The 27,411-nt window shown below is 33.8% G+C and overlaps 3 protein-coding genes and 1 pseudogene across 5 annotated transcripts; 2 read left to right on the top strand and 2 right to left on the bottom strand.

Moving 5' to 3' along the window:
* Nucleotides 1–969: 969 nt before the first annotated feature.
* Nucleotides 970–6,069, bottom strand: LOC120147169 (annotated as a pseudogene).
* Nucleotides 6,070–7,921: 1,852 nt separating this feature from the next.
* On the top strand, nt 7,922–10,980 carry LOC120147119 (pre-mRNA-splicing factor cwc-21-like). Of its 3 annotated transcripts, none has more exons than XM_039160564.1 (6): nt 7,922–8,009; nt 8,120–8,513; nt 8,748–9,219; nt 9,669–9,744; nt 9,954–10,012; nt 10,205–10,980. In XM_039160564.1, exons 2-6 carry the CDS (start codon nt 8,149–8,151, stop codon nt 10,721–10,723), a joined length of 1,491 nt encoding a protein of 496 aa, XP_039016495.1. In that variant the 5' UTR covers nt 7,922–8,009; nt 8,120–8,148; the 3' UTR covers nt 10,724–10,980. The 3 variants fall into 3 exon arrangements, with proteins under 3 accessions (XP_039016495.1, XP_039016494.1, XP_039016492.1); XM_039160563.1 differs by having other exon boundaries at nt 9,954–10,047; nt 10,240–10,980; XM_039160561.1 differs by having other exon boundaries at nt 9,954–10,980.
* Nucleotides 10,721–11,883, top strand: LOC120147120 (U1 small nuclear ribonucleoprotein 70 kDa-like). The gene is made up of 2 exons (XM_039160565.1): nt 10,721–11,550; nt 11,735–11,883. Exon 1 carries the CDS (start codon nt 10,881–10,883, stop codon nt 11,532–11,534), a length of 654 nt encoding a protein of 217 aa, XP_039016496.1. The 5' UTR covers nt 10,721–10,880; the 3' UTR covers nt 11,535–11,550; nt 11,735–11,883.
* An 8,851-nt stretch (nt 11,884–20,734) lies between these two features.
* LOC120147230 (heat shock 70 kDa protein 17-like) lies at nt 20,735–26,959 on the bottom strand. Its single transcript, XM_039160667.1, is given in 15 exon segments — nt 20,735–21,228; nt 21,322–21,394; nt 21,697–21,758; nt 21,855–21,911; nt 22,048–22,117; nt 22,238–22,338; nt 22,416–22,490; nt 22,784–22,945; nt 23,075–23,414; nt 23,752–23,888; nt 23,992–24,206; nt 24,209–24,236; nt 24,427–24,586; nt 25,263–25,495; nt 26,101–26,959. Coding segments are annotated over 15 exon segments (2,664 nt in total). The 5' UTR covers nt 26,851–26,959; the 3' UTR covers nt 20,735–21,027.
* Nucleotides 26,960–27,411: the final 452 nt, after the last annotated feature.

Raw genomic sequence — 27,411 nt, 5'->3', positions numbered from 1 at the left:
GCTATGGCGATAGGAATTTATTTGTTGCCCTTATGTAGCGTTGAAATATTTGTCGTTTGATCTACTCGTCTCATCCATAGGATTGAGGGTCTTTAGTTGTGCATATACACAAGCATTGGATCAAGTTGGTCCAATTTTAAAATGAATTATCACCAGGGGCCTCCAAAATAGAAAATCGGACCACCTGTCGTGCTCTCTAGATCAAAGTTATGACTGCTCCACGGATAGGCCTACGTGTCAGATTTTGATAAGGAGCGCATCATATTTTCTATCAATTTCCTCCTCCATCTTGTGAAGAAATAAAGAGCATTTTGATTCTGAACAATAATAGAACAAGGGTTGAGCATCACATTTTCTATCAATTTCCTCCTCCATCTTGTCTGCTGACACCAAGCAATGATCTCCATGGCTGAAATGTTTAATCTTTGTGGCTTCCTCATCTTCATTCACATTTTCTATCAATTTCCTCCATGATGATGGTTTTGGCAAAGCTTGCAAACGAGAATCTTCTCATTAGACTCGAGAAAAAAAGGATGTATGTGATGGAAAAGGTGTATAAGTTTATTGGACTGATCAAGGCATTTCTTATGAAAGATAAAAGGAAAAGTAACACAGAAATATAATGAATTAAGTAATGGTTCTCGACAACAAGAGCAATATGATATTTTGTGTTCATCAATGGGACTTTCAATGAATGTCGATGGAGGTCATCTTAAACTATAAACCCCGCTCTAAATTAATCTCAAACTTTTAAACATCCCCAAAATCATTCAAAAGTTCAAGAATGAAATCGGAACATTCAAAAATTTAAAGATCGATTCGAGGATGAATTTAAAATGTTTAAAAGTTTGAAAATCAATTTAAAATGAGTCCTAATTTGAGAACGAAATTAACGAAATTAAAAATTAATTTAAAATAAGTCATAGTTTGAGATGTTCAGTACAATTAACTCGAAAAAAATTAACATTGAAGTTTAAGCTAAATCACAAAGAAGCCCTCGAGCATCAGAGTATAGCAAAGATATCCACTCCCTTCCGTTGTTTTAAGTACTCACAAAATTATCCACTCCTTCAAGTTGTTTAAAGTCCTTACAAAATTATACACAAAATATGCTATAAGCTAAGCTAAGCTATGCACAAACACGCTTAAAGGGAGCAGCACCTCGAGGAGGTGGAGGTGGATGCAGGGGGAGGCAGACAAGGCGGAGGAGAGAAGATAATCAGTCGATGATTTCTTCCTCATCTTCGTCATTCCGCACAATTTTTGCTCCTTTCTCACTAACATCCAAAGCCACTTTGTCAACTTGAGTGTCATGTTTTTCGTCATCGTCTTCATCGGAATTGTTGTTGTTTGAGACATCATCACCAGCAGCATCAACAATACTTTGAGTCATTGTGTTGTTGCAGACTTCGAAATTATTATCTTCAGCACCAGGCAAGGGTCTCTCTTTAATGATCTCACCCCCATACACACCATCTTTAACAACCACTACGGGAAATTTCAATGGCTTCTCGGGCCAATCCTTAAAGAAAGAATTCATAACCATGAATCGGAAAACCTGCAACAACCGGCTTTTATCTTTAATGAATCGACACTAAGAAGTTTCTGCAAAAGGGTCGGACTCCTCTTGTTGAAACAAGTGCCATCAAATGACTCCTCCGGCATTGATCTCGGTTTCTTGGGGAATCGGTCCCTCTTATTCGGTCTCCCTCTTTTGTCATTCCTCATTCCAAATCTGCCCCTCTTGGTTGACAGATGACGATTTTCTTCCCTTCCATTCACCTTTTTCTCCGAGACGGAATTTCTGCAACTTCAACTCCTAGTTCAGCTTGCTTTGCCAAAATCTCCTTAAATTGCTGCAACAAAGGTTTGGACATAATATTTTAAGGGAAAAAATAAAATGAGAGATATCAAGAAAAAATTTCGGTTATATAGATTGGTGACGAAGAAGCCTAAATCCGTAATCTTTTTTTAGATTGTCTGTAAACCCATAACCGAAAATTTCAGTAATCTTTTCATCAATAATTAACATTGTTAGACATGCTTACAATTCCAATTTTATCAAGTCCTGGATACTAGTACTATAACTATTACATATACCTATGTTATTCAGACCGAGTTCAGAGATGGGTGGGTCTATGACACGGGTATGTTCAATTTTTTCAATGATTTTTCATGCTTAGGACGAGAGGCTTATAAGTGGAAAGCATGAAATGTTTGTCGACCAGATGGCTCCCCTTTAAGATGAGATAGGTCTTATGCTCAAGTTTATGCAATACTAGCAAGTTCTTAAAAGATCAGGAAAAATTAAGATATGTACCTCACTACGTAATTTGGCAACCTCGGTGTCTGCTACTTTTCCACTCAGTTTCTGCAGCCAGCAAAGTTTCATAGAACATGTTTAAATGAAAAATAAAATGAAATGAAATGGAAGAACATTCAACAGCTAAATCCAACCTTCTTTATGTTAGCTTTTGTTGGATAGAACTTCTTGCGTTCTTCATGCCACTTTCTTATTTCTTGCTCCGTATAGGTCAAAGCAAGCGATCTTCTCATTTATGAAAGAATTTGGACACATCAAAGCAGAGATTAGTAAGAAAGAAGGTAGATCTAAAGCGAGAGAAAATATATGATAAATTACGAGAAATATTTATCATAGGTATAGGAAAAGAGGATTCTGATGATGATGATTTCACTAAAATATCAACTAGAATTAGTTCGGTTCTATTAGCCTCCCCGTGGGGAATTATAATCAAGGAATACATGAACAAATTTGAATTAGTGTTGAAATCTATGCTATGCTATCGAGTATCGTACATACATATATTTCCCATACCACAGCAAACAACTAAATCCATTGACCTTAAAACACCAAAAGGTTGTGGAATTTTAAAAATTCTGACGTTAAATCAAATGAAAACATGTAAACCAATAGAGCATCAGCATTCCTAGTTCCATTATCATGCAAAAAGTGGGATTTTGTCCCTGGACGTTTAGGGCCTCGAATGGACATGTTAAATTGACCAATTCTCAATAATTCAACCTTATACAAGAAAGAACTTAAGCAACTCGCCAAAATGGAATCATAAGGGTTTAGTTGCGTAACTAATGGTTTTTAACACGATTGCATAGAATGATTCCAACTGTAACCATCATTACAATAATCATGGCTAACCACCACTTGTAAAAGCAGTTTCAACAAAATAAACAACTCATGTTATCATGATATTATTCTCAAGAGAACATCACTGTCAAGAAGCAAAAGTTTTCTTCATATCTGACAAGCAAAACTATGTTAAATGAGTATTAGCAAACAGAAGTTACCTTCTCTTTTCCTTAGCCGGGATTGCTAAATTAAAATGAGAAAAATTAGCTGCCCTCTCATTATCCTGCCCTGTTATTTTTACCCAAGGTGAGGAGAAATTAGAACTTTTATGCAAAAGAAACAAAAGAATCTAGTAGCAAAAAACAAATAAAACAAAAGAATAGATAAATTTCATCTCAAACATAAATAAATGATGACGAATCAGTAATTCATCTCAAACATAAATGTCTAGACATATACATTGGCATTCATATGTAAATTCAAAAAAATCGAACTATATTTTCAAATACCCTTTCTTGGATTCTTTAGTTTCCAATCAATAGAAAAGAATTTAAACCTCACAACTGCTCTAGCTCTACCAATTTTATACTTCAGTGACCCAAACCCAGACAGATTGCTTAAGGTCTTGGTTATTTAAACTTCTAAACATTTACCGACTTGTCTGAAAAACAGAAAACCTTCATACTTTTTTCTGCAATGCTAAACTTAATTTTTAAATAAAACATATAAGTCAGCCTGAAACATAGTGATTAACACAACAGTTAACACTACAGCAAACTCCATCGAACACTCAATATACACCTTGCATATCCTTTTCTATTTCTAGAAACCTGTGACTAGCTGGGATTTCCAACCTTAAACCCTATTTCACTATGCCAAAGAAATTCTGGTTCCACCCAATACCTGCAGTTTATTTTCAATCAGATCACCAGAATTACTAGTAGGGAACAAACTTCATATCACATTCATTAGACCATGCACTAACTGTGAAAGATTAAGAAATCAAGACTTTAGATTTTAACAAGAGCAAATTTGACCAACCCCCTTCTCCCATTTTTCACAATGATCTTCAACTTGTCCCAATTTTTTTTTTAAGTAACTTAAATCAGTTCATTTATAATCGATTCCACACGTGCTACATGCCAGATGATTTTGAACCCATTGGGTAGCCTCAATGGTTAAGGGGAGTGTTGTTCACCCTTGAGGTCCGAGCCTCCCAGGTTCGAACAACTGTGTTTGTAGGGTGTGTGCGCGCGCTATCAGTGGCAAAAAAAGATTATAAACAAATATTAACTTGTAACCACCCCATACTATTCAAAAATAATAATAATAATGCAAATTTCAAACAACCTTTTTTTTTTCTCTTCTTTTTAATCTTTTTAGTTTTATGCTTTATGACAAAATAAAATATACAGATAAAACTGTCTATTTATCCACAGCCAAATGCATCCAACACATTTAAGTTCTTTGAAATTCATTAAAAGGTTAACCTTTTTCCTTATGTCCATTAGAAGATGCAAATGCTCTCTTCGCATTATCAGCTTGATGGAACCGAGACTGCTGGAACTTAGACTTTCGAATTCTACACAATTTGAATTTCAGCAGTATAAAATGCAAAAAATTGAAGTCTTCCACGAAGTGAAGCTAGAAACCAAAATATGTTTAAAGTACCAACCCCCAATTTGAATCCCTTTTAGCATTTCTTCCTGAAAAACTGATCTTGTTCTGGCCATTTTTACCATGATATCCCTTCAAGAATATAAAAGGCTTGTATTAATTTCAAAAACCAAAACAAAAGATAAACAGACACTAAAAACATTGTGGAAAGAAAATTTAACACCATATATCAACCATTTCCATATTAAAAATTAGGGAACTTTCATATTAAATGACAACAAAGCATATTGAGAAGTTCTGTGTAGGGAAAAGGATTAGCATATACGATTGAGAAAAATATTCCCAGCTGAATGAGTATTTCCAAGTAGTGTAAGCATGTTCTTCAAAATTCGCAGAAACCTTTGAAAGAATGGCATCTCTAAATTAGATGTTTTAATCTACCAAAGGCAATCAGACTTTCTCAAACCAAATTCAGAGTTAACATTAATAAAAAATGGAAGTATGTACCCAGCTCTAGCCCCTAGCACAATGTTAAAACAGTAAAGGGGTAAAAACATATACCATCGGCTTTCTGAAAGAAGGGTCTCCTTGAGCTTGTGAAGCTGCTGCAGAAGGCAAATTCGATGCATTAACATCGGCTAAATTTTGCTGACCCTGAGTGGCTTGCTGCTGCATCAGGTTTGGCTGCATAAACCCGAAATGTGGAATCTGAACAGCAGATGGATTGAGACACCCCATTGCTTGACCACCAGAAACAAGCTGAGAGAGATCAGGGAGTTGAGCATTCAAAAGTTTGTTCATATTCTGCAAATGATTCTGTAAAAAAAGCTGTTGCTGTTGCTGTTGCTGCCCATTTGTCAAAGCAATATTATTTTGCTGAGGCAAATTCAACCAATTCGGATTCTGCAGAGGGTTATTGAACTGAGCAGCAAGTTGTTGTACCATTGAAAGATTGTTCAGATTTTGTAAAATTGGACCAACTTGAGGAAACCCATATTGTTATTTGGTGTAGGAAACTGCTGTTTAGCTCCACTCATGAATCCAACATTATTTAGCAATGGCATAACACTGGGATTATTATTATTCAGTGGAATTGGAAACTGAGGATTAAAAATACCCATTTGAGGATGCATCATAACCATGTTTATGTTGTTATTGCACTGATTTCCCACCGTAGAACTTGATTGAAAACCATTCTTTTTAAAATATTGAAAATCAAATTCCAATTACAAAAAAAGTGAAACAAGGAATGTAAGAGAGAATCAAAGAAGATTACCTGCTGGGATGGATGGGGAAACGAATTGAAATGAGGTCTCATCGGGTTAGAATGAGTATAAAAGAGCCTGTCGATTGGTCGGAGATAATTTGCTTGAGATTCTAAGCGTTTCGATGTTTTTAGGGTTTTAGATAATTCTCGGGGATTATGGATTCCATAAGCAGTTGGGTACCCGCCGGTGAAAGGCCCAAACTGTTCACTGTGGTTATTAAAGGTAAAAATATATAATTTGTTCTAATATTTTTTTTAATCTTAAGTATCATAGGTTAGTACCTGCTCAAAAAAATTTAAAATTTATTAACATCAGACATACAAATAAAGTTTTTCAAATATAATATTTTTGTATAAAAAATATATTTTTTTCCTTTGAGGTAAAATATACAAATGATCCCGACTATAGGGTGTTACTTTGTTGAATTTCCCACTACCGAAAGTTATGAAAATGTCACTCAACTTCATATGTTTTAAACTCGTTTTTTTCGTTAAAAAATGGACAATCGTCTAAGTCGTACGTTAACTTACTCACTATGATATGATAAATATTTGATTTAAGAACTGTTTGAGTTGTATTTTGTAAATAGAGTCTCAATTTATATTATGTCATCGAATCAATGTTTGAAACATTATGCTATCAAGCTAGTACTAAAAAGCAACGGTAGTGCAAGTACATGTTATTAAATTATGATTTTATTATATCACATTCAGCAAATTAATGTTCAACTCAAATGACAGTCTATTTTTTAACAGAAAAATACGAATTTAAAATATATAAATAATTAAATGACTATTTAATAATTTTTAATAATAATAACTTAACAAAGTAATACCCTGTAACATTAAGCACTCTACACCCAACCCCATTATTCTATAACTTTTAGCAAATTTCTAGGGATAGTTTAAGCTGCCATTCATCTTATTATGTTGATAAACTTGTATGGTTAAATGAAAACTGTAAAGGGTCGATGTTAATAGAAGACTTACGATATCAAATTAATGAAAAGTTTTAGCTATCAATTTATCTTCTTCATGCCTTATGTTTTACTTTATTTATATGTTTTTTCTTCTTCTTAATTTCTGCTATATGCAGTCTTTAGATATAGTTACTATCTGTGAAATACATTTAACATAATAATTTAAGGATCAAAATTAGAAATTAATAATTTTGTTAATATGTCATGTCAATAATTTAGTGGAGATTAACATCCGAATGATCAAAATATTATAACCCGAAAATATAAGTGAGCAAAACTATTTTGTCTTTCAGAATCGATGATCAAATTAAAACGATTTAAAATAAAATAGATCAGCAGTGTTGTTTATCCAAAACAAAATTACAAAACAAAGGATTTATTTCTATAAAAGTATTTTCTTTAAATAAATATTTAAAAAATAGATTAACAGATATCTATAGGTTTATTTATATCTTCTTGGTTTTTAAGAAAATATTTGCAAAGAAATAATGATTGTGAGAAAATTTATGTATGATAAAGATATGTAATATTATAATTTTCAAATTTTAAGGTTTTTTTTAATACCATAATATGAGACTAATATCTATACTTTTCTAAGATGCATGGATCATTATGAGTCCAATTAAATCGTGTTTTCACTCATTTGAATTTAATTTAAACATTATATGTTCTATATCTATCATTTGATTTAAAATTTAATTTAATTTTTTAAAGTAAAATTCATACATAATTTTACTTAAGAATATATATATATTAACTTGATTGGATATTAAAGTATCATATCAACATAAATTTGAAAAAAAAAATTCAAGTACAAATATCAAAGTACTTAAAAAGTTTACTAGTTTAGGTACTAACATGAAAAGAATTACCTGTTTTAGGGACCATTTGACATATTAAACATCTGTGACGCCCACGGTGTCGTTTCGCTTCTCAAGCACATCTATATAGATTAAATAGATTAGTTAAATTAGGTTATATCCAAACTCGATTTTCCAGAAGCAGAGCAAAGCACGAACGATTTGAATCTCAAATCTCTGTAAGTTTTCCGTTTCATGCCTTTGAATTTCACTTCTTCTTTATTTCAATTGATAAAAAAAATCGAATTACATCTATTATCTTAATCGTAAACTGGAAAAAAAATCGCAGGAATTTGAGTTAGGGTTTTAAAAAAATACATGTACAACGGAATCGGACTGACAACCCCTCGAGGGTCAGGCACCAATGGTTACATTCAGAGCAACAAATTCTTCGTAAAGCCGAAGACGAATCGGGTAACCGATTCCACCAGACCTTTCGAGGCCGATCAAGGCACCGCCGGTCTCACCACCAAGAAACCCAACAAGGAAATCCTCGAGCATGACCGCAAGCGTCAGATTGAGCTCAGGCTTGTGGTTTTGGAAGATAAACTCACTGAACAAGGTTACACTGAATCTGAGATCGCCGAGAAGCTTGTCGAGGCCAGGAAAGCTCTCGAGAATGCCGAGCAAGAGAGAGATGAAGAAGAAGGAGAAGTTGTTCCTACGCCTACTCGTCAACAAAAGTAATTTTCTTTTAATTTTAGTTTTCTTTTACTTTAAAATGGGTGATTATAGATTTTTTTTTGGGTTCATTTATTGATTTATTCATGCTCTGGAGGTTAGGGTTTCGGATAAGCTGATTTACAAGAGTTGATTATTAGCAACTTTTTGTTTTCTTTGATTATTATTATTATTATTAATGGAGGATTATGGATTCTATTGTGTATTTATTGAACCATTCATGTTTTGGGTGCTAGGTTATCTGATACTCAGACCCACCAAGTTGCTGCGAGGAAGGAGAAGCAGATGGAGACCTTTAGGGCTGCTCTTGGAATTGGGGTTTCTGAACCTGGGCTTCCTCCTTTGCCAAGTCGTCGAAAAAATGACGATGAGCGCGAGCATTCCTTTCTGAATAGAGATCCACCTGTTTCTGCAGCACTGGATGTGAATGATCTTAAGGTGAAAGCAGACAAGAAAAAAGGTCAAGCTGTTCAAGATGAAGATGACAAGTTGCAACATCGGAAAAAGAAAAAAGAAAAGAAGAGATCTAGGCATCAGGACTCGGATACTGATACAGACAGCAGTGTAGAGCATTCAAAGAAAACTGCTCGCAAGAAGAGTCGTAAGCGTTATGATACTGAGAGTAATGATTCTGATGACCATGTCAGTCGAAAGAAGTCAAAAAAATCAGAGAAGAAGCGCACTAGAGGCAGACCTAATGATAGACAGGTAATGCAATTATATTTAATTTAGATTCTTATTCTGAGCTTAAATTTTGTAGTAGTTTTTTAAATTTTCGGTGAATAAATCATGTGGTATGCAATCCATGAGTCATCGAACTATGTTAATTTGCATAAATCTTGATAAATAAGTAAATTAGGTAAAGTGTTACACATCATAATACATATTCAAGGAATCTTATTTCATCAAGAAGGATAAGATAGTGGTATTAGTATATTAAAGAATAAATTATAAGATTACATTATTATAATTTTTCATCAAAATTGATTGATTAGATAACTGTTTCTAGAATGATTTTGACCTAAACATGCTGAAAGCTATGATTTCAGTCAATCACATATGTGGATCATTTTTAATGCTAATACACTGATTTGTATGACACTGTGTCACAATGTCATTTGTATTTTAATTAGTTGGTTTCTCCTTTAATATTGCAGGGTAGTGAATCAGATTCTGATTCAGATAGGGCAAGAGGTCTAAAAAAGGAAACAGTTAGGAAAAGTCGTCATAGGCATGACTCGAGTGAGGATGACTCTGATTCTGATGGTGGGAGAGAAAAGAAGAGAGAGGTGAAATTCAAAAACGGAAGACTGATTTGACTGGGAGCCAGAGGAGAGAGAGGGAAAACACAAGTAGTGGATCTGATTCTGATGCAGACAAAACAAGAGACTACAAAAAGGAAACAGCTAAGAAAGGTCGTAATAGACACGACTCCGGTGAGGATGACTCTGATTCTGATGGTGTGAAGGAAAAGAAGAGAGGTGAAGTTCAAAAACAAAAGATTGAGCTGTTTGGTAGGCTGAGGAGAGAGCGGGGCAATATGGGTAACGAATCTGATTCTGATGCTGAAAGACAAAGAGGCCGAAAAAAAGAAACAGCTAAAAAAGGTCGTAATAGGCATGACTCCATTGTGGATGGCTCTGATTCTGATGACGAGAGGGAAAAGAAAAGAGGTGAAATTCATAAACGAAAGAATGAATTAATTGGGAGTCAAAGGAGAGAGAGGGACAACATGGGTAGTGAATCTGATTCTGATGCAGACAGAGGGAGAGACCGTACAAAGGAATTAGTTAAGAAAGGTCCTCGTAGGAATGATTCCAGTGAGGACGATTCTGACACCGCTGGTAGGAGGGGAAGGAAGAAAGGTGAATATGATTCTGATGGGGATAGAACAAGAGATCCTAAAAAGGATATAGTACAGAAACATGGTCATAGGTATGATACGGAAGATGATAGTGATTCTAGTGAAAGTGATGAAAAAGTAGAGAAGGGTAGGGGAGGAGGTAGAAGACATGATTCTGGTGATAAAAATCCCAATTCATCCTATGGCAGAAGTGGCAAGGCTACGGCAGCAAGAGAAAGGGCTGCTAGGAGATCAGTCTCCCCGAGAGATGATAGTGATGGAAGCTCTGGTGATTCTGACAAACGCGATGTAAAGCATCAAACCATTGTAAAGAACAATGCTGTTGACAAAGACAGAAGAGGGACATAGAGGTGATGATGACAGTCATTATGCTAGAGGTAGTCGTCGATATCAAGAAGAAAAGGACTTTGCATCTTCTGAGGCCAAGAATGATGATAGAAGAGGAAGAACCCTAAATGAGGGTGATAGATTAGAGAGATTGCAGAAATCAGAAAACAATAGGGAAATGTTGAAGGGCAAGAGGAAGTTCGATGATGAATACCATGACGAGCAGCCTGAATCAAAGTCAAGAAGTCGAAACTTAGGAAGGGACATGGAGCAAAAAAGGGATAACCAGAAGGATATCAAGTTCCATTCTGAATCAATTCCCAAAGATTATGGGGAGAAAGATGATTTGAATAGCTATGAATATTCTAGGTGGGGGGAAGATGACCAGAATAAGGATGAATACTCTAGATGGGGAAAAGTGGATCGGAAGAGGGATGAATATTCTAGGTGGGAGAGAGATGATCGAAAGAGGGATAATTATTCTAGGTCAGTTAGGACTGGAGGAGAGCTTGACGGTGAGAGTGGTAGACAGGATGGCAGACTTCAGAGCAGGATCAGCAAACCAGATGATGGATCTAAGAGAGATAATCGGGATTATGAGGACCAGAGAGGTGGACGAAGGCATGGCAAGGATGAAGAGGAACCCCGAGGGAGAGAACAAGAAAGAGATGACCCGGACCATAAATATAGAAGTCGTGGAAAGGATGAGGATGAGAACCATGGAAGCCGTAGGTACAGGGCAGACGATCGAGAAAATAAAGGTAATGTGCGGGAGGCATATGATGATGCTCGGTCTAGTGAGAGGAGATCACGTAGAGATGACCGACGCTGATGTGAAAGCATACTCGGTGAGTTGTGCAACTTATATTTTACTATCTGTTACTTTTTTGAATTGCACTTACCATGAAGACCTTTGACAACTTCATGACAGAACAACACTACTCTTGATTCTTTGTTTTCATTTTTGCTTTTGCCTGCCGATGATAAACTTTGGGAGCTGACCTTGTTCTATTTTTCCTTTTATCTGTGTAGGTTTGAAAGTACAGCTTGAAATGGTATTATGAAGGCAAGTTCCCCTCTCTATCAGGGTTTAAATTTGAACTATGTTTTGTGTGTTTTTGGTTTCCCTTTGGTTCTCTGGATTTTAGAATTTTACCATATGCCCCACTAATGAAGAACTGCTTTTTGTATTGGTTTTTTGGTCTATGTCCAAACATTTAGTGACCTTAATAATATTGGCTGCTATTTCATAATATAATTTAATTCAATATTGTTATAATTAATAATATTATTTTATTTAAATTTAATACTAAGTTTAAATATTAAATAAAAATAAAATTATTTAAAAGTTTTTCATGTTAAAAAAACATGAACCATAAAATGATAATAACAAAATAAATAAATATCTAAATATTATTTTTTCTCTCACGCTTTTTCACATAATATTATGAATTTTATATTAAATATAACATAAACAACTTATTTGGGACTTATCTATAAACTAAAATATCCATAACTAATTACTTTTCTTCTTTTTTGAATAATATGATTGTTTAAAATCTTTCTTAATTATTGATAATATATATTCATCCTCAGATGTAATTTGTTTGAATTTAGGATTTTTAGAGAGAGTAATATTCTCCTCAATTGTTATGATCATTTAATGAGTTTTATTTGTAATTAAATAATACTAATTAGTAATATGTAGTTTATAGTTTCCAAATAATATAAAATGATAGCTTGAAACAATATTATTGGAATCATATTTGAATGTGTCAGAAATGGGTGTATATCTTATATAATATGTTCATTTTCTTTCATCAAGATTTAAATATACTAAATAGTTTTGATATTCAATGTAGTAAATATTTTATAAAAATCTTTTTATTTTAGTTTAGTTTTTTAAAATTTAAAAAATAAGTTTTCATCAATGTAAGTACAATAAAGGCAATATCATTTTAACATGAAAATTCAAGGGCATGAAGAAGAGTAAAATCAATACCTTTCTTGAAAACATGTTTCATCTTTCAAAATATCTCTAGAAATTAAAAACAAATTGTCTCTAAACAAAACTATACATATATGTTAGTGTAGGCATGGAGATTGAGAGAGCCTATTTGACAATTGTTTTGCGAACGAGTTTGAATGTACTGATAAATTATCGTAAAAGGAAATGTTTTTTTCCTGATCATGATGTATATCGTGATGAATGTAACATGAAACGTTAAACTACCATGAAGGTAGAGAAAATAATATCATAAAAGTAAATGAACAATCGTACTATAAAAACGGACAAAAATAATTGCTTAAGAATATTCAATAAAAAATCAAAATAAAGTGAATATTTATTCAGATCTAAACAAAAAAAAATTAAGTAAAAAAATGTTTATATGTTGACTCATCATGAACACCTTTATTAATTTCAAAACTCGAAAACTTACCGCAAAAGCAAATATATAAAGTAATAATAGTTCAAAGTGATAATTTTAATAACGGTGATTATTTAATGTGTTTATAGTAAAAATATAATCCTAATTGCTATTCGATCATCACATATTAATTAACAGCACATATCAATTGATTAACATCACTTGCAAAAAGAAATTTATATAACCACTATCCCAAATATTAATTAAAAAAATTAAAGTTTATAATCTAATAATTCAACTAGAAAATTCTATGATATGATAGGTTTTATGGATAAATAAATTAAAGAAACTAATTGAAAATTTTATGATAGATGCAAAGGTTCTTGGAATATAATGTCCATACAATTTAATATATCTAAAATTTATGGTATAATATACTCTTATATAATCATTTTATAACGCCATTAAGTATAATAAAATTATTCTTTCCCGTAATTTTTTTGTATACTTTTTCATGTAAATATATGCTTTCTTACTTGTCACTTTACAATCGTTTATTCATATGTCACGGCCGAGGGAAAAGTGAAAGGAGGAAGAATTGGCGTCGAGGGTTGATGAATTGGGAAATTCGCGATTAGGGATTAGAAATGAAGAGAATTAGGGAAAAGGAGAGATGTGTTATGAAATGGGTAATGAAGTTGAGAAGTTATCTGATGAAGTTGTTGAGAAGGGAGATATGGGTCAACCCAGGACAGAGGTCCAGACGGGTGAGTCAGCTGAAGTGGTTCATACTTCATAGCCAAGGAGTTGTCGTTGGAGAGAATCCAGACAAAGAATAGTCATTTACACTACATGACACGAGCATTGACACATGCATACAAATAATTGGTAGCTGTTAGTGCCTTAGAATATATATTTGCATTTGATATGTAATTGAGGTTTTTATGATGAAATTGAATGAAAAAGTCTTATTCTCAATCCTTTCTTCTTTTTTAATCTAAATTCCTTTTCTTTCACCCTAGAACCGTGACATCGTCGTTAGTCATTCTTACTTTACAATCGTTTATTCGCCGTTAGTCATTCTTACTTATTACTTTACAATCGTTTATTCGCCGTTAGTCATTCTTACTTATTACTTTACAATCGTTTATTCGTTGTTAGTCGTAATAAAAAATAAATAAAATGTAAAGTATTTTGAGCCCTTCATATTTTTCAAATTTCCTTTATTAATAATTTGGATTACCAGTATAATGCATATTTGGATATTAAGTTAAAAATACGATTCCCTAAATACATAAAAAAAAAAAGTTTGAAAAATAAATAAACCAAATCCCTAATACAAAGCTACAAATTAATAAGATGAAATACATATAAAGATGCATGATTACACAAGGATGAGCATATAGATCCCATACGTCTTTAGAAAAGCCAAACGTTTTGCTTGTCTACAACTATTCCGACTCTTCATTTTTCTAAAAGTACTCGAGTGAACTCGATAACCTACACATATTCGAACACGAGGATATGATACTCTAAAAACTTTCCGAATACAGAACACCACTAGCTCTACCTCTAACATAACTCCATTAGGAAGAAAACGATGGTCTGCGATCCCGACATCAAACATCCCCGGTTCTCTTTTTCGTATTAGTCCGCAGTCATTTGCTCCACATTGGGTTGTCAGCTTTCAAGTCTGCGTGTTAAAAGAACGTCGGAATTCGATTAGTTCGCATCTTCCCCTTGGCTAAGTTTTGTCCTAATCGCATCAAACCTCAAAACCACCTCTTCCAATTTATTCCCTGTTAACATCTTATTGATCGGATACACTAATTCAAGGATTGAAATTACCAAGTAGGCAGCTACTACGGAAACCGAGTCCTCGGTCTTCCCCTTCCCCTTTTCTTGATAGGATTACCATGTGCATCCAGTGGTGTAGCCGGTTTGGGTCCTTGATTACTGCGTGCAGCTGCTGGTGTAGCCGGTTTGTGTCCTTGATTACCGTGTGCATTCATTGGTGATAAATTTTGGCCATTAGAAGGTCCGACAGTAAATGGCTGAATTGGCGAGGCGGTTGGATGGACACCATTTTGGCTTGGGGTTGATCCACTAAAGGGGAAAAACGGTGTAAAACCAGATGGGAAAGGGCCGTTGGGAGACACGCAGACATACGGAGCACCCTCAGATGGCTCAGGGAATACAGGAACCAAGGTACGCACCGGTTTTACATCCAAAACTTCGGATTTACCGATTGAATTAGGTTGAACAGTGTTTCCACCCGCCACTCCTTCCATCTCAAACAAAAACCAAGTCTTTCAACCAAAATCACTAAACAAAAGCTCCAATGTGAACCAAAATTACACAGAGATCAGTCCTTCGAACCGAAAATCTTAACCTCCGCTTGTTTATGCACTACACCAAGCTCCTGATAGATGCCAAAATTACACTAAGATCACCACTTTGAACAAAAAATTCTCTCTTTCTCTACAAAACCAGGAAAAATACCCACGTCAGTTCTTCACTTATTGTATGCACTAAACCAACAAGTTACACAAAATCAGCCACTTTGAACCAAAATTATCCCATTTTTCTCTTCAAAACCAGTGAACACCCACTTCACTTTTCTCCATTCTAGACTTTGTTTATACACTAAACCAAGCCTTTATGTGAACCAAAATCACACAAAGACCAGCACTTTGAACCCAAAAAAAATTCCCATTTTAATTTTTTTTTCCTTTCAAAAACAATGAACACCCACTTTAGCTTTCTCCATTCACAACTGGTTTATCAACAGAATCAATATCCTATGTGAAAGCATATTACAGAACAAGAAATCAAAGCCATGAAAAAAATATTCTTCAAAACAAGAAATACCCATTTTATTTTTCACAATCCTCGACTTTTTAATGCAGAAAAAGTAAAATAAAATAGAAAGAGTATAGAGAAAGAGATCTAGGGTTATCTCTGGAAAAGGAAGCAAATATTGTAAAATTTTATCATGAAATTAACACAAACATGTTTACCTGGAGAAGAAGAGCATTGAAGTGAAGAAGATTGAACAACCGACTTTGAGAAATAGATGGGAATTGGGAGGCTTAAAGCTCTGTTCTAACAAATATCATAAATATACACACCTACCCTTGTACGTCAAATATTATAAAAGGGTAATATAAAAATGTGGGTAATTTTTTCTTAGGGAACCATAACGATTTTAATAAAGTAAAATTTAGGGTTTTACACAAACCGTCTTTCAATTATAGAGTTTAATTTATTGAGTTTTTTTTACTATTGAAGGTTATAAAACGATAATCTGATTATATAACGTTGTTTTGTTAATTTCATCGACTATTTAAAGTTATAACTTGATCACCTGACTATTCACATGTTTCAAATTCATCATTTTTTGATAAAAAATTGACGTTCGTTTGAGTTGGACGTCAGTATACTAACTGAGATATGATAGTCGCATGAGATACTGTGATCAGATTTTAACATCTCAGATTTCAAGTTGACGTCCAACTCATATTACTATCAATTTTGTAACATAAAAGGATGAGTTTGAAACATAAGAATAGTTGGGTGATTATTTTATAATTTTTAATAATCGATGGACTCAACAAAACAACTTCTTATAGTCAAAAAAATATCTTGTAACTTTCAATAATCGAAAGACTCAATAAAAAATATCCTATAATTAAAAGATCATTTATATAATTTACTCTTAAATTTAAGTCCGCAGTTAATACTTATCGTACCAGAAAAACACGACCCTAAACGCGCAACATGAGAGAGAGAATAAATATGTAATCTATTTTTTTAATTAAATTAACACCAACCAATATTTGTTCAAGGATTTTATTCATTTTGGTCATATACATAAAAGATGCTATTAGATAAGTATATTTTATTGAAAGTATTCTTATTTAGAAACGTCTTTTGCCTATATAATCTATGGTTTTTATTATACATTTGGAGTAAGGCCACTAGAAATGTCAGACCACTCCAAGAATTATTCCTGTCAAATTGTCATTCGATATTCTTAAATTTGATACTAGTCATTCTTTGGTTTCAAGTCATTCTTTGGTTTCATCGTCTGTAATTCTCTGTCTAAATTAAAAAATGTAAACCGCCAACGGCGGACAAACATATTTGTTCTCAATAATAAATTTAAATTAAATTTTATATTGATAAATAAGTACTGTTCATATATGTACGTGTGTGTCAAATATTAGTACTCACTAAGGACCTTTATAATTATTGACTAAAATATTAAAAAGAACATTGGGATGAAAAAAAATTGAAGAATGTTTTGAGTGACTAAAACACCATCACTCCAAAAATTCAACTATCATTTATATAGTTAACCTTTTATTATTGTAAAATAAATTGCTCATTTTATCTTCATATACTTTTATGAAAACTTGTCTCTTCACCATGGGGCAAATATCAGGTTACATCTTCAATAATTGGCCCTTAAACATTGTCCGCCTAATAAATTAAAGAAAAAGTCGAGTTTTAGGGTGAATAATTGTGTGTTTTAAACCCCCTTTCCCCGTCTCAGATTTCCATTTCCATTCAAAGTTTTACTACGTGATTTTTATTTTTTTATCTTTTGTTACCGACTATAGGTTAATCTAATGCGACGAAACATTAAATTCTTTAAATAAGATCATAAATTTAAATAATGATATTTGTATATGGAGCAAACTGGAATGAGAGAATCATCCATTTAATAGATATTTACAAATCTAATATAATCTAATAATAGGTTAGATACCAGTCGAAATTACTTTTTGGGATATAAAAAGTATTTTTGAACTCATAAAACAATATTAAATAAGCTTTTTTAAAAGAAAAAAAAGATAATATTAAAATCAAATGTCTAAAATTAGTAACTTTTGAATTTAAGAAAGTGAATGTTTTTTTCTCTAAAAGTCTTGAGTTTAAGTAGAATATGTATGCATTACTAATGACTAAAAAGGTTCTAAAGAAATGATATCTTGTAATCATCCCAAATTAATAAAAAAAATATTTTTAAAATCAAATTTATATTAACGATAAATTTATTTTATTATTTATAATTTTTTTTATTAAAACATAATTACATGCTTACTAAATTACTTATAAACAAATTTACTAAATATGTAAATCATGTTAAAAGACAATATTTTTGTAAAATTTCAGATGCCAGATAAAAATATAAATATAAAATAAAAATTTTAAGTTCAAATCTTTATTCTAATTTAAATTTTATTATATATACTCTATTTATATTTATTATATAAAATTATCAAAACAATTACATTTTATAATAATTAATTATGATGATACACGTACATATTTATAATTATGATATTACTACAGTACACAAAAAGTAATATAAACTAGCATTAAAAATAATTAATTGCGATACAGTACAATTTGGTTTATATATACATACTAACTTTAACACCTAACGCTAGGACTTTTATTTTTAAAAAGTAATTCCTTTCAATTATACTTTGCATTTAGTAGAAATTTATTGTATAAACCGCGTAAAACGAAATCCCTAGTGGAATATATATAATCTATTCACATTGTAATTTTTTTTAAAAATTATATTTTTTAAATCGTTTAGTTAAAATATACAATTATAATTAACAATAACCAATAAGAAGAAAATTATAATAAAATAATCTCAATCATCTATTTTTACTCCCTTTAATAATTTTAAAAGTTATAAAATTTAAATTTTATATTAGAATTCAATAATTAGCTAAAAAATAATAATTTCTTGTAGACACTTTTTTGACCACACATTTATTTTTGCATCCCATTTCCAACAAACCACCAACTCCACTACCTGGCCTTTATCTCAGCCACATTACATACCCACTAAACCACTATCACCACCTCGCACGTATGTTTGCTGCCTTTTCTCTAAAGAAAAAGAAAGTGGGAATCTGGCCTTGACTTTAAATAATGTCGGGGGAAGATAAAACAGGGGGGGGCTTTCTCTAAAAAGGTCACATTTTCTCTGTCAAAAGACCCCATGGTTTCTCCGAGAACTTTCCTTTTCCTGGAGGCACTGCGAACCATGTTTTGGTTTACTAGATTGAGCTATCTTCACAGCCCAAATGTCAAACTCTGTTCCTTTTTTGGGAATTTCTATGAAAGATTTGCTTTTCTCCTTCAAAGATCTGGTTTGGAGTGGTAACAATGAAGTCTTCAGCTCGACTTGACTCAGTGGTGTTCCAGCCCACACCAATTCGGACCAGGTGTGATTTGGTGATAACTGCAAATGGGAAGACTGAGAAAATGGCTTCTGGTTTGCTTAATCCATTCCTTGCCCATTTGAAGACTGCACAAGAGCAGACGACCAAAGGGGGTTTTTACTTCACTTATTCTTCAAAAATTTACGTTTTTCTTACTTGCTCCGGCTCATCACTCGAAGTTGCCCACCAAGTATTTGATCATAATCTTCACAGTTTTCACGTTTTTTTCTGTGCCTTTACGTTTACTATATCAGGTGTTATAAACGGCGTTCAGAAGCTATGGAAGTGGTGCCGCAGTGACCAGAATCCATCTGGGACGGTCACTGCCAATGTACCTCCACAGCATTGGCAACCAAACAGTGGTCTTCTTATGACTAATGATATCACAGGTGTCAACCTGAAAGAAGTAGTACCATGAATAGCACTCTCGAAAAATGATTCATATGTGATGTCACCCACTGGTGGAGAAGTTTCTTTGTTTAACATGATGACTTTCAACGTGCTGATGCTCATCTGTGTGTGTGGAGCATTGATACATGGGAGAAAAGAAGCGGTTGCAATCCAAATCCCAACAGGAAAGGCACTTACAGGTGACACTCGAGTTCAATTTCACTCCGATCAAATTCGCATGTTGGTCGTTCATGAAACACAGCTAGCAATATATGATGCCTCCAAAATGGAGTGCATCCGACAGTGGATTCTACAAGATGGACTACATTTTCTTGTAACACCAATTCGTTTATGTTTTTTTTATTATAATTTTTATATTTTTTATTACTTATTTTATTATTATTATTATTTTTAAAACTTTTTTATATTTTTTTATTATTTTTATTTTACCATGGAATATTCTTTTTTACTTTTTCAATAATAATTTCAACCAGGTGAGCAATTTGAATTCAATCTTTAAATTTTAATTTTAATTTTTAATTTTTCGCAATTAAGACAATCGACAAATTAATTGATACTGAGAAGTCAATACATGGGTATTAATCCTTCCTTGACTGTAACCGACTCTCGAACCCGACATATTTCTGGTAAATCGCAGATCAGGTAAGATGGTGTCCGATCCATCTAAATATTTTTAAAATTATCAGTGACGACTCTAACTCAATTATTTTAGTCGAAGTCTAATTTCGGAGTCCAACCGAAAGACCGCCGCGACATTTATTTTGTACTGTTAATTTATTTATTATGGGATGAAAAGAATCATCTTCGGACTTAGGCCAACTAAACTAAATTAAATTTTAAAATTGGGATCGCCATAACGAAACAATGCGAACGGGAGGCTCGACTATCTCATTCAACAATGCAATAATAGTCTCGCATAACAAAACATTTGATATCAAAAAAGGGTGTCATAAACCCTAACTTAATTCCAGAGAAGTCTGCTCTCTTATGTTTCGGACTTCACATTCTTCTATCATCTATCTATCTATTTCGTTTTTTTAAAGTTATTATAAATCGTAGCAGCAATTCCTTTTCTATAACAAAATTCTCTAAAAATCGTTACCGGCAAACACCGGGCCACCAAGAAATGTTCCTTACATTATAACGGAAGGCATCGTTGTTGCTGATGGATGGAGGAAACCGAAAATCCATCAGCAAAACTGCCTTTCTATCACCTGGATGCTACCACCAATCTCAGGATATTGAAAGGCTATATAATTAGTTAAAAGAGTCTTGCTTGCTGTGTTGAAATTGACTATAACTCGTCGTTGGGTTCGGATTCTCCATTTTCATTGTTTGAGCTATCTAAGTTCCCACCTGGTTTTTCATTTTCTGAGCTATCCTTCTCTGGAGCCGAGTCAGAACTTGTTGTGCTCTCTGATTTGGTCTCCGTTTCATTCTTTACAGGCTTCTCGACTTTAGGTTTTGGCTTGGGAATTCTCTTAATGCTTGCAGCCTACAAACAATGTGATGTTTTACAGAGTTATGCGCATTTATGCGAAAGTACAGAGTGACCATATTATCAAAGAGAACAAGCAGGCCGGCATACCTTGTCTTGCAAATTGTATACCTTCTCGTATACTTCTTCAGATGTGAAAACAGGTGTGCTGTATCCCAATGTCCTGCAGAAAAGGTTAACGGAAAAGTCGTCAGGTTGGACATGTAATTACAAGGTTCAAAAGCAAAATTAAAGAGAGATGCACGACAGGTCTCAGGTTGGACACGAATATGGCATGGGGTTAATTATAGTGGATTCGAGTCCTTAGGAATGCAGCAGCAGCATAAAAACTTAATGGGAGAGCTTTGCAGCCCTTTTAGTCCTACCAATATCGATGGGATTAGTCTCGTGATCCATGAAGATCGAACATCTCACTATGTTACACATACGAAAAGGCCAAACATAAAACTAAAAGCAGTAACTTACTTCTTTTGCTCTGCCTCCTTCTCATCCAACCAAGTCTTCAACTTGTTCATACTGCTCGACAACTGAAAAGCAATATGGTTTCAAGTTCTCGCCACAGGATAAGCAGAAACCTAATTTAGAAAATATCATAAAGGGAATTTCAAAGGTCAACAAAATACCTCATCTATTCTGTCCTTCGGCAGCCAAGGTTTGTTTGTATCCCACCCACTAATAGTCTACACAGATACCCACAAACATAAATATTCGTGCAGCAGTTAACGATACGTTTTGATCTCTGCCCCTCCAAAAGTAACAACTAAACAAAACCTAGTAATCTTTAGAAAGCATGTAAAGATAAATAATCTAACATACCTGTTGCAAGTCAGTGAGGTAACGTCGAGCCACTTCTACTGCTTCTGGTCGTGCAGTCAACTCTTTAAATCTAAAGAATAGCCACAGAAATTTTTTCAGTCCACCATTCTTAAGCTCTTCGAATGGATGATTGATCAAAGTCGGACTATATTGACACAATGAAAAAAAATCCCAAGGAAAAAGAGGATACCGGAAAAATATTGGGTCAGCTGCTGCTTTTAACGAATTTAGACGTTCTTGAAACTCCGTGGCACTCGCATCTTCACCATCAGTATACAACCATTCTTGAACCTGGAAAAACAATGCTCTATGCTTAGTTTTAATCAGAGTGAATTGACTAAAACAATCTCTGAAAAGATGGGACTCGCCTCATCAAGCTTTTTGATAACAGATTGGCGTTCATCATTTGCAGATATTTTTTCAAAGTCTTCAGATGTTTCAAACTGGCAACAGAAAATAAAAAAATAAAAATCTTAATACGGTACAGATTAATATGAGTTACATTGTTCAGTCAAAGAAAGACTGAATGCTATGGACAATTGACATCTTATACAATACACTGGACATGGTGAAAATTAAATAAACAAGTACAGAAACAACAAAATTTTCTAGTTATGCAGAAAACCTGAACAGTTTAATTTTAAATAAAATAGATAAGACAACTCAAAAAACATCCATCATGAGGGAAAGCAAATTTAATAGCAAACTAAAATTTAACCGAAAACAGAAACCACACCTTCTCTTTCGTAGCATAAATATATTCTTCAAGGTTATTTTTTAATTCTGCTGTTCTTCTTCGCTCGGCATCCTTCTTGTCCAATGCTTCCAATCTATGTTTAGCATCAGCCAAAGATTCTTTTGAAAGGGGCATTCCAGGCCCCGTTGTTTTCTCCACTACCTACAAATAATTAGAAATTGGGAAAAGGTATAAAACAAAAATGAAACAATGATAAGCTAAATAAAAATATATTCTACCAAAATAAAGGCAAATAATCACATTAAACTAAATGTTCAACATTGTTCGCACCTTCAGTGGAACTCTGATGGTCCGCTTCTTTAGTTTTCTTTCTGTACCAAAGTCCGTTGGACGTGGTTCTTCAACAGTACTGTTAGATGCATTACTGCTCCCACCATCTGACTCCAAGTTATTGCTACTTTGTTCAGAATTGCTGTTAGTACCATTGTCATCTGAAATATTGGAGGAAGCAATGGTTGCATTTTCTACTGTCAAATTCTTTTTAGGTACTTCTATCCATTCTGTTATTTGAATAACAGCATCTGCATGATCCAAAGAAAGAATTCCACTTCTACTAAGAGAGAAATGCAAATTTGTTTTGATAGGAGCAGACAGATTCCGAGATGAGTACCTACATAAGGCAGATAACAAAAGAACTTTGATTACTTCTTGCAGAAAGAGTAAAATCAAAATGTGATAAAGAATAAAGGAGGTGTTTTCTATGAAGTGATTGACAGTATCAGCATAACAGATTAGTTTACATTTGACCCTCACCCTTCCAGACCAAAAAGTATGAAATAATAAATCCAAAGCAAACTACACAAAAAGGTTTCTTTTCATAAATCATTTTTATTTGTTTCAAATGTTACGATACCAGATCTTTCAATACAGGTCTCAAAATCCCCTTAAAAAGAAACTAAACCAAACCATTAACACCTCAAGCATTGAAAGATGCCATAGATCCTTACTTCTCGGTTGTATCCGTTAAACCAGATACTGCATAGTGCGCAAATTCAGGAAAGGAAATCCCTGGTGGAAAAAGATCTTCACGATCATAAGCTAGTGATACTTCAAAATCTTTGTCATGATTAACAGACTTGAACATCTGTAAATGGGAAAATAGGCATTACCATTAGTAAACTACTGAAAAGATAAGTAATCTTTTTAATCCCCACCTCTATGTGGGTTCAAACAACACATTATTTTACCTTACTGGGAAGTTTTTTCATCCTTGGAACAAGCAAAAGCCTGCTTACTTCATCTTTTGGAAGATCAGTCCCATCCATTTCAGCGACAAAACTGTAGGAAGAACCATCAACCATCCCCAGCTTACGGTTTAACTTAATTCCATCACTTAAATTTGCAGCATGTAGAGCAGAACCAAGAACAATGGCTTCATCTGCATCCAGATGTTTGTCCAAATCTTCCTACCAAAATATTCCTGGAGTTTGGCCTGTTAAGGAAAATGGAAACAAGAACAAATAGGTTTCATACCACAGTTTCATGTGTACAGAAATGTGAACCTTTATAAATAATAATAAGTGCAAGTTAGTAATTTTTACATTATACAAGGAAACCTTCTTTCTATGCCTTTTTTATGTGATTTGCTTCTATATGCAAGAAGGAGAAAATGTAGAACAAACCTGCAACTTTGGAACTCTAGTAGCACCTCCAATCAACTCCAAGGCATATATATCATCAGCTTGCAGACCTGAATGCTTAAGCACTTCTTTCACAGGTACAAGGGATCTATCCCAAAGGTCTGCACAGAGCTCTTCAAACTTCTCACGAGTTATGGTGCTCCTAAAGTGAAGTCAAAAAAGAAAGAACAAAAGGCAATTTCAGACAAGCATGTGTATAGCACCCGAAAATTACCACAGATTCCAGATAATGTTCCAGCTTATTTTAGGTGATTGATGAAATCATTGCATGACGCCTAGGCACCCATTCTAGCTTTTGTTCTCTATTTCATTTAACATTCAAATTACAAAGTTGACATAACAATAGACACCTAACTGTCCACTATTATTTGAAAGGAAAAAGAAAAACAAATTATAACTTCTAAGGACAGGATTAGAATGAAAGGGTAAAGAAGAATTAATAGTTTTTTTAGTTATCATTTTTGTAAACTCCATATAAACTATGATATTTCCTAAGGGAATGATCTAAGGTCTTAAGGGGAATGTTGAAGACAGCAATGCCTATTTTAAACTGTCTTATATGATATCCTGGCATTAATAAGACAGAGATATGAAGAAGAGAATACTGAGAGCAAGAAGAAGCAAGTGTTGATCCTTGAAGAATTCATGAGCCTTTGCAGAATAAAGTTTCGCCGGTGCATACGAAGTACCTCAAGGTTCTTTTTTTCATGGACAAGAATAAAGTTTCGCCGGTGCATACGAAGTACCTCAAGGTTCTTTTTTTCATGGACAAGAAGCATGTACCGAGAATTAGATAAGGTGATTGAGAGGCTACATACCTGAAGTCCTGATCATCATAGAGGGATTCAACAGATATCGGAGCAGCTGTGTTTGCACTTAAAATTTCTTTTGTACGCTTAACCTGTTTCTTCAGCTTAGCCATTGCCTTGGGATGCTTCCTCACATCAACCCCATTTCCAACTTGTTTATTGAACTCATCTGCAAAGTACTCCACCAGTCGTAATTCCATGTTTAGTCCTCCTAGTTCTGAGTCCCATCTAACATCCTTCACCTGAAAAAAATATGTTAAGTGTTAATGAAGATGGAAACAATAGCCAGTTTTGCTATAATGAAATATTAAACTGTAACAAGGTCTGATGCAGTCATAGAAAATCCTTATAATGCCTAAACACAGAACAGACTACAAGATCCATTAGAAAAATAGAAGCTTAATGGCAACCTAAGTTTCTAGGATCTAGGAATTTCTAACTTTAGAATTATTATTTGAATAAACAAATCAGTGATCAATCTAATTCACTAATTTAATTACAGATCACTAGTTATCCTCTATTGATTGACAGATTTTTTGGAAAAAAAATACACTACTGATCCATCTAATTCATTGATTTAATTACATATCACCAATTATCCTCTATTAATTAACAGAATAAAGAATGAATGATCAGTCTAATTCACTGATTTACTGACTGATTATCAGCAATCACATTTCAATTTCTAACAAATGCATTCATGAGCTGACAAACCAATAACTCATTAACGTATCATCAACATTAACAACAATAGATTTCAAATTGGATGCTTGACAGGTTAAAGAAAATAGAAAAATTAAATTTCAAAAACTTTTTAAATTCGTAAAGCTTTTTGCTTTGATTTTACCTGAAACTGGTTGACAGAAGCAGTTTTCCCATACTCCTTCGCATTATAAGCAGAAAAATAAACAAGAGCAGCATAAGTACTACTGGAACCCATATCATAGAAAATCACATGTCTTGACTCATTCGAGAAGTCTTTATCGATCCCATACTGTAATGCCGCCCCCGAATGCTCGTTTATCAGCGAAATGACGTTTATTCCAGCCAATTCCGCCGCCCTCAAAACCCCTTTCCTCTCCGCTTGTCCAAAATACGGCGGCACCGAGATTACCGCATCTTTAACATTCACTTTAGAATGAAACTCCGCCAAATTCGACGCGTACTTCAAAATCATCCCCATCAACTCCTCAACGGTATAACTAACATCGCTCGAAACTAGAATCTCGGCGGCACCTCTAGAATCTTCTATCACATCAAACGGGATATACATTGAATCGGTGAATCGCTTAACGTCTTGATAGGGCTTCCCGATCATGTCACGAAGATTGGAGAACACCTTGTCGGGATAACGAGCGACAATCCCGGCGGCTTCTTCACCGAGCAAGCGAGCTTCCGATTGGAATGCGACTAAGGCCGGGGATTTCCGCTTCGACATCTCATTGACGGCTATGGATATCGGACTTTGGCCAGGTTTTAGATTCACGACGGCGACTTTTAGCCATTCTGAACCTAGATCTATGCTTGAAACAGCTGATTCCGACTTAATTAGGAATAACGATAGCAGGGATAAGCATATCCCTAATCGGAATAACATATTCTTGCTCGAAATAATTGCTTTTGAGAGAAGACTGAAGAGACGAGCCGAAGGTTCTTGACGCAGTGAGTCAGGACTCGGTGGGTTTAGCGCTGTTGGGTTAATTGGTTATATTTATTCAGTGAGCTGACGAGGGAGGGGGTTTGACGTGGAGAGTATATAAAGCATCCTATCAGAAGTGGACACATGGAATAATAGACACGTGGTGCGTTTTGAGATGATCAGATGCGTTGTGCTTTGAAGTTCGTTACCCGGTCGTTTGCGAATTCTTTGGGCAGAGAATTTACCTTTTAATTTCACATTTTTTTTATAAAAATATATAAAATAAACGTTTTCCTTTTAATTTTTAGTAAAAGAGAAAAATGAAAATATAAATTAATAATTAGTTAAATTTTATGAAATTCATAAAATAAAATTAGCATAAAATATGCGTTTAGTATCTAAACTATCAGTTTTAATACATTTTAGTACTTAAACTTTTATTTAAAAAAAACATACTTAACGTTTGACTTTTGTTTTATTTTAGTACATGTCGTTAAAAACTTAATAGATAGGTCGATG

The sequence above is a fragment of the Hibiscus syriacus genome, unplaced genomic scaffold (genome assembly GCF_006381635.1).
Source record: "Hibiscus syriacus cultivar Baekdansim isolate YM2019G1 unplaced genomic scaffold, ASM638163v2 tig00110933_pilon, whole genome shotgun sequence".
NCBI classification, from domain to species: domain Eukaryota; kingdom Viridiplantae; phylum Streptophyta; class Magnoliopsida; order Malvales; family Malvaceae; genus Hibiscus; species Hibiscus syriacus.
Note: the sequence above shows the minus strand (reverse complement) of the source record. Positions and strands in the feature narration are given on the sequence as shown.